This window comes from Salvelinus namaycush, chromosome 4 (genome assembly GCF_016432855.1).
Source record: "Salvelinus namaycush isolate Seneca chromosome 4, SaNama_1.0, whole genome shotgun sequence".
In the NCBI taxonomy this organism is placed as follows: domain Eukaryota; kingdom Metazoa; phylum Chordata; class Actinopteri; order Salmoniformes; family Salmonidae; genus Salvelinus; species Salvelinus namaycush.
In genome coordinates this window covers 9,397,169-9,404,616 of record NC_052310.1, presented here as the reverse complement: position 1 = coordinate 9,404,616, position 7,448 = coordinate 9,397,169, and the positions used below count along the sequence as shown (strand labels likewise).

The 7,448-nt window shown below is 45.1% G+C and overlaps 1 protein-coding gene across 1 annotated transcript; it reads left to right on the top strand.

Moving 5' to 3' along the window:
• Positions 1-3,433: 3,433 nt before the first annotated feature.
• On the top strand, positions 3,434-6,087 carry LOC120045434 (homeobox protein SIX3-like). The gene is made up of 4 exons (XM_038990315.1): positions 3,434-4,416; positions 4,530-4,901; positions 5,100-5,263; positions 5,560-6,087. The coding sequence occupies exons 1-4, from the start codon at positions 4,288-4,290 to the stop codon at positions 5,690-5,692; spliced, it is 798 nt and encodes a 265-aa protein (XP_038846243.1). The 5' UTR covers positions 3,434-4,287; the 3' UTR covers positions 5,693-6,087.
• The last annotated feature ends 1,361 nt before the right edge of the window (positions 6,088-7,448 follow it).

The window sequence follows — 7,448 nt, the reverse complement described above, 5'->3', positions numbered from 1 at the left end:
TATTCCAACAATTGTTTACAGACAGATTATTTCACTTATAATTCACTGTATCACAATTCAAGTAGGTCAGAAGTTTACATACACTAAGTACACTGTGCCTTTAAACAGCTTGGAAAACTCCAGAAAATGATGTCATGGCTTTAGAAGCATCTGATAGGCTAATTGACATCATTTGAGTCAATTGGAGGTGTACCTGTGGATGTATTTCATGGCCTTCCTTCAAACTCTGTGCCTCCTTGCTTGACAACATGGGAAAATCAAAAGAAATCAGCCAAGACCTCAGGAAAAAAAATTGTGGACCTTCACAAGTCTGGTTCATCCTTGGGGGCAATTTCCAAATGCCTGAAGGTACCACGTTCATCTGTTCAAACAATAGTACGCAAGTATAAACACCATGGGACCACGCAGCCGTCATACCGCTCAGGAAGGAGATGAGTTCCCTCTCCAAGATGAACGTACTTTGGTGCGAAAAGTGCAAATCATTCCCAGAACAACAGCAAAGGACCTTGTGAAGATGCTGGAGGAAACGGGTACAAAAGTATCTATATCCACAGTAAAATGAGTCCTATATCGACATAACCTGAAAGGCCGCTCAGCAAGGAAGAAGCCACTGCTCCAAAACTGCCATAAAAATGCCAGACTACGGTTTGCAACTGCACATGGGGACAAAGATCATAGTTTTTGGAGAAATGTCCTCTGGTCTGATGAAACAAAAATAGAACTGTTTGGCCATAATGACCATCGTTATGTTTGGAGGAGAAAGGGGGAGGCTTGCAAGCCGAAGAACACCATCCCAACTGTGAAGCACGGGGGTGGCAGCATCATGTTGTGGGGGTGCTTTGCTGCAGGAGAGACTGGTGCACTTCACAAAATAGATGGCATCATGAGGCAGGAATATTGTGTATATTTAAGCAACATCTCAAGACATTAGTCAGGAAGTTAAAGCTTGGTCTCAAATGGGTCTCCCAACTGGACAATGACCCCAAGCATACTTCCAAAGTTGTTGCAAAATGGCTTAAGAACAACAAAGTCAAGGTATTGGCGTGGCCTGACCTCAATCCCAAAGAAAATTTGTGGGCAGAACTGAGAAAGCGTGTGCGAACAAGGAGGCCTACAAACCTGCCTCAGTTACACCAGCTCTGTCTGGAGGAATGGGCCACAATTCACCCAACTTATTGTGGGAAGCTTGTGGAAATCTACCCAAAACGTTTGACCCAAGTTAAAAAAAATTAAAGGCAATGCTACCAAATACTAATTGAGTGAATATAAACTTCTGACCCACTGGGAATGTGATGAAAGAAATAAAAGCTGAAATAAATAATTCTCTCTACTATTATTCTAACATTCCACATTCTTAAAATAAAGTGGTGATCCTAACTGACCTAAATCAGGGAATTTGTACTAGGATTAAATGTCAGGAATTATGAAAAACTGAGTTTAAATGTATTTGGCTAAGGGGTATGTAAACTTCCGACTTCAACTGTATATATTACATTTAAGGTGCTAGTTTTCTAGACAGCTGTCTTCACATACTTAGTAGGAGCCAGGTGTAACCAGAGTATCTGGCTGGAAGAAGAGCCCAGACCTTGACAGCTGATGTTACTGCCAAAGGTCCAATGGGAGACTTTACACAATTAATCCTGTAACAATGGTGTTTCAAAATGGGGGCATGCATGTCACATAACAACAGGACAAGCTTTTACGAACAAGGACATGGACGGTTGAGCTGTTTTGCTATTGAAATGCCAGTACATCATCAAATAGTGAACAGATGGGTATTCATTCTCATCAAGAATGTGATAATCATATAAGAATACCCCGTTTCTAAGAGATGCACAAAACACAGGTCTAGCCAAGGCTAAACATCATCTTACATAGACAGTTTATTCATTTGGCAGACACTCTTATCCAGAGCAACTTTTATTTATTTGAACCTTTATTTAACTAGGCAAGTCAGTTAAGAACAAATTCTTATTTACAATGACAGCCTACACCGGCCAAACCCGGATGACGCTGGGCCAGTTGTGCGTCACCCTATGGGACTCCCAATCACGGGCGGTTGTGATTCAGCCTGTATTCAAACCAGGGTGTCTGTAATGACGTCTCAAGCACTGAGATGCAGTGCCTTAGAGCACTGCGCCACTCGGGAGCCCAATTTACAGTTTGTGTCGGTCTATGAGATTATAATTGATCATTAATACATTCCAGAATCCAGGGTATTAATTTATTTAACCTAACTATGTCCCCTAAACACAAATCTAAGAATGTAACAATTAATTCCAGCCTTGGCTAGAGTTAACTTTTTTCTCATTCACATCAACAAAATGCCTGGTACTGTAGTGACACTCAAATGAGGTATAAATATCGACCCACTGGGCACACACGTCAATTCAACTTTCTATTCCACGTTGGTTCATTTTAATTTAATTGAAATGACGTGGAAACAACATTGATTCAACCAGTGTGTCAGAGGAAAATGAGATGAGATCCACTTTCAATATGAAACCACCTCTGCAGGTTGTATGTTTACAATAAAGTCATGAATAAGGCATGTTTGCACCTCTTTTCAAGTCCACCCATGCCCTGGTGTGTAGACCCTTGTCTGTATATTCACTTTGTATGATCAGCTACAGTGCATTCAACATAAAGCATACACAGGTAACAGCTGGATAGTACCCAGGGACTGCTTGAATGGATGACCCATTTAGCCATGACATTGGAGTGTAGGCACTCGGTTCAGAAGTAGTCATGTGTAGAATATGAAAGGGACTTGGGTTGACGTTCCTTGTTTAAAGGAGGCCGCGCTGCATGCTTACCGAGTACCACTTCCTCCTGATTCGGCTCATACCGAGGCTGGAACTCAGGACCTCTGCCTCACTAGGTCATACCGAGGCTGGAACTCAGGACCTCTGCCTCACTAGGTCATACCGAGGCTGGAACTCAGGACCTCTGCCTCACTAGGTCATACCGAGGCTGGAACTCAGGACCTCTGCCTCACCAAGGTAGACCGGGGCGGCAGGTAGCCTAGTGGTTAGAGCGTTGGACTAGTAACCAAAAGGTTGCTAGATCAAATCCCCGAGCTGACATCTGTCGTTCTGCCCCTGAACAAGCCAGTTAACCCGCTGTTCCCAGGCCATCATTAAAAATAAGAATTTGTTCTTAACTGACTTGCCAAGTTAAATTAAGGACATTTTGTAAAAACCCTCATGTTAACCACACTGCTAACCTTAATGCCTAACCTTAACTGAAGACCAAAAAGAGATTTACAAATTTGACTTTGCAGCTGGCCCATCTAGTGGAAATCACTCAATCTCAGGGACGAGATTCGTCCCAATAAACGTCAACCTGCCCGTATTCTGTCAGCATCTCGGTCATTCTGAACAATTTTTATTTCAAATGACAGAAATGCCAATGATGACGGGGTACTATTTTGGTGCGTTAGGTTTAGCATGCCAGGCGTGCTGGGTGTGTTCGGTTTAACCCGCAGAAGTGTCGGGTGTGATTGGATTAACCTACCAGGGGTGCTGCCCACATTTTTTCCCCCCAGCCAACAGGAAAACCAGAACGAATGCACTTTCTCCTTTTCAGTCTGAGCCAGATTGACAGTGCTATGACCCAATGAGAATGGGGGGCCAACAAGGGTAAAATAGTAGGGGAAGGGTTGTGAATGTTTTTGTTTTTAAAGCTAATTGCCTGAAATTCTACACCTCCCCCCATCCCCAGTGGCAATTTCACCTATGGCATAACTAGCTACATATATTTTTACCACTTTACACATGTATTTTGGGATTCCACCTCTGTAAACATCACTTGCGTGATGACATGGTAGTGGATGAGAGTCTAATTTCTTACAAGCACGTTTGTATCCACATCCTCTCCTCGCTGCTTCTCCTCGATTACCTTTTTAGAAAGAAGGTGAGGAGAGGATGAGAAGAATCAAGGAAATCCAATTGAGATTTTCTATTGATTTCGTTGAATTCAGAACACTTTTTCTGGATAAACTGTAACCCTTTTCTAACACTCTCCACTCCTCATCCTCCTCCTCATGTGTGTTTGTCCTCCGGAGGGGAAAGGGTCTGTTGCTTGCTAGGCTGTTATGGGCATTGCTGCTTTCACAGCCCCGCCCTTTTCACCAGGGCACCCAATGGAGATGCAGACCTAGGGTCCCACCCCGCCCATCAGGTGAGCTATAGAAAGACTCCACCAGACTGTCGAGCTCATAACGGAGTTCATAACGGACAACTGGCTTTTTTTCTATTTTTTTCTTCTCTCCTCTACTCTGACCCGATGGTGTTCAGATCCCCGCTAGAGCTCTTTCCCGCCCATCTCCTCCTGCCCCGCATGCTCTTACCGGAGGAACTCCCTGCTTGCGCACCTGCCTCTGCTCTCCCTGGGCTCCGTTTCTCCGCAGCGCAGGTGTGTGTGTGTGTGTGTGTGTGTGTGTGTGTGTGTGTGTGTGTGTGTGTGTGTGTTTATTTGTTTGTGGTGTGTGTCATACTTTTGGAGATGACAGTTGTTGTTCTTGTCAGGTGGCAGGTGTGTGTGAGACTCTGGAGGAGACCGGGGACGTCGAGCGGCTCGCGCGGTTTCTGTGGTCCCTGCCGGTGGCCCCAGGTGGTGCATGCTTCATTACAGAGCATGAGTCCGTCTGGAGGGCGCGTGCCGTGGTCGCCTTTCACACCGGGAACTACCGCGAACTCTACTGCATCCTGGAGAACCACAGCTTTATGCGCCGCGCCTCGCACGGTAAACTACAGGCCATGTGGCTCGAGGCGCACTACCGGGAGGCTGAGAGGCTGCGCAGGCGGTCGCTGGGCCCGGTGGACAAGTACCGTATCAGGAAGAAGTTCCCTTTGCCGAGAACCATCTGGGACGGCGAGACGAACACACACTGCTTCAAGGTTTTTTGTTTGTTTTCATTGGTGTTTAATATTCATCAGGCTATGGCTTTTCTGGAGTTGTAGCCCAATTCTACACTTTAATTGTTATGGATAGCCTACATCTAATTTCGATTTATTTACGTATTGTTTGGATGACATTATTATTTGTTTTCCCATAAATAGCCTACAGTTTATGATGTTGTTGATGATAATTTCCAGGAGCGGACGCGGGGCCTGCTGCGGGAACGGTACCTCCAGGACCCCTACCCAGACCCCGCGAGGAAAAGGGAGCTGGCGCGCGCCACCGGGCTCACTCCAACACAGGTCGGGAACTGGTTCAAGAACCGGAGACAGAGAGACCGCGCAGCCGCCAACAAGAACAGGTTAATACAATACATAAATAAACGTGATTATATCATAATCCACAACTTCCGTTCAGGGAGAATGTACGCTATTGTTTAAAAATAGACGGGAAATCTGATTCTGCAAAGTGAACCCAAATGGAAAGCTTTGGACTTTTACATGAGTTCTGGATTAACATCTTGTATTGGACGCACTGATGTGTATAGAACTTTTACCTATTTTGCAACATTTGCACCAAGTGTGTGTCTAGGTCTATAAACATTTGGGTGGTGAACTGTGATATGGGTAATACAACTATGTGTGTGTTATTTCCCAGGCTCGCGCACCACGGGATGCGACCGGGAGCCATGCTCGCTCTGGCCAGGACTGAATGCAGCCCCACCGGAAGTGCATGCAGCCCGGAGATGATCCTCTCGGTAATGGACAGCGACTCTGACTCTGACATCTGAAACTCTGCCCATTGATAACGGGATACATGCTACTAAGGGGCTTGGATTTCACAGAGAATTCATATGGACATATTTATTTTTGTTATGTTATAAGAGTTTGCTGTCTGAAACAGACCTACACGATATTTACAATGTGCAGAACATCCATCTCTCTCGTATCTTTCTTTTGTTCTCTCTTTCTCTCTCTCTTCTGATGCTTTTCTGACAATCATGGTGTTTAGTGCACCTTCCCAGTCTGTTTGTCTATCTGTAAATAAATTATTCACCTGATGTCAGGGAAATTGTACAGAAGGTCCTTTGAAGCACTGTAAAGGCCTGTTTGTTGGTTTATAATTGACAATTATGTACTTTATGAAAATACATGAAGTTGATATAATTGTTATGAGTTTATTTATTATTGGACTAGAGTTGGTGGTTGTTCTACAAAGCATAAAGCGTTGTAATACACGGAGTCTGACTGCTTTTTGCAACGTGTTATTTCATCATTGCGTGAACATAAACTGGTATCAAGTCATGTGAAACAGCGCAGTCTGGTGGCCACAATGAGATGTCATTATGTTGGCAGACGCACTTCCTCCTTGAGACCACTAGATGGAGACAAGACTAGAATACAGAGCCATATACCTATTTGTATGACCAACAGCATGTCCTTGGTCTGTTACACTAGTCAAATACAATTTTATTGGTCGCGTACACATATTTTGCAAATGTTATCGCTGGTGTAGCAAAATGCTTATGTTCCTAGCGCCAACAGTGCAGTAACACCTAACAATACAAAACAGAGGGGTTGGGTTAAATGCAGAAGACACATTTCGGTTGAATGCATGTAGTTGTGCAACTGACCAGGTATGCCCTTTCCCTGTCAATAGACACAAATCGTCTCCCCAAAAATAAACGAATGAAGAAATATAGAAAAACTTAGCAATGTCAGAGCGCGGAATATAAATATAAACTCAGCAAAAAAAGAAATGTTTATTTTCAGAAAATGTAATATGTGTAAATATTTGTGTGAACATAACAAGATTCAACAACTGAGACAAACTGAACAAGTCCCTGAACAAAGGGGGGGGGGGGGGGGGGGCAAAAGTAACAGTCAGTATCTGCTGTGGCCACCAGCTGTATTAAGTACTGCAGTGCGTCTCCTCCTCGTGGACTGCACCAGATTTGCCAGTTCTTGCTGTGACATGTTACCCCACTCTTCTACCATGGCACCTGCAAGTTCCCAGACATTTCTGGGGGAATGGCCCTAGCCCTCATCCTCCGATCCAACAGGTCCCAGACGTGCTCAATGGGATTGAGATCTGGGCTCTTTGCTGGCCATGGCAGAACACAGACATGCCTGTCTTGCAGGAAATCACGCACAGAACGAGCAGTATGGCTGGTGGCACTGTCATGCTGAAGGGTCATGTCAGGACGAGCCTGCAGGAAGGGTACCACAAGAGGGAGGAGGATGTCTTCCCTGTAACGCACCGCGTTGAGATTGCCTGCAATGACAACAAGCCCAGTCCGATGATGCTGTGACACACCGCCCCAGACCATGACGGACCCTCCACCTCCAAATCGATCCCGCTCCAGAGTACAGGCCTCGGTGTAACGCTCATTCCTTCGACAATAAACGCAAATCCGACCATCACCCCTTGTGAGACAAAACCGCGACTCGTCAGTGAAGAGCACGTTTTGCCAGTCCTGTCTGGTCCAGCGACGGTGGGTTTGTGCCCATAGGCGACGTTGTTGCTGGTGATGTCTGGAGAGGACC

Excerpts from the sequence above, each read along its gene's own strand:
- LOC120045434 (XM_038990315.1), top strand. The coding sequence starts at position 4,288 with ATGGTGTTCAGATCCCCGCTAGAGCTCTTTCCCGCCCATCTCCTCCTG. Across the intron at positions 4,902-5,099 it reads CGAACACACACTGCTTCAAG|GAGCGGACGCGGGGCCTGCT; the intron begins GTTTTTTGTTTG and ends GATAATTTCCAG. Across the intron at positions 5,264-5,559 it reads GCAGCCGCCAACAAGAACAG|GCTCGCGCACCACGGGATGC; the intron begins GTTAATACAATA and ends GTTATTTCCCAG.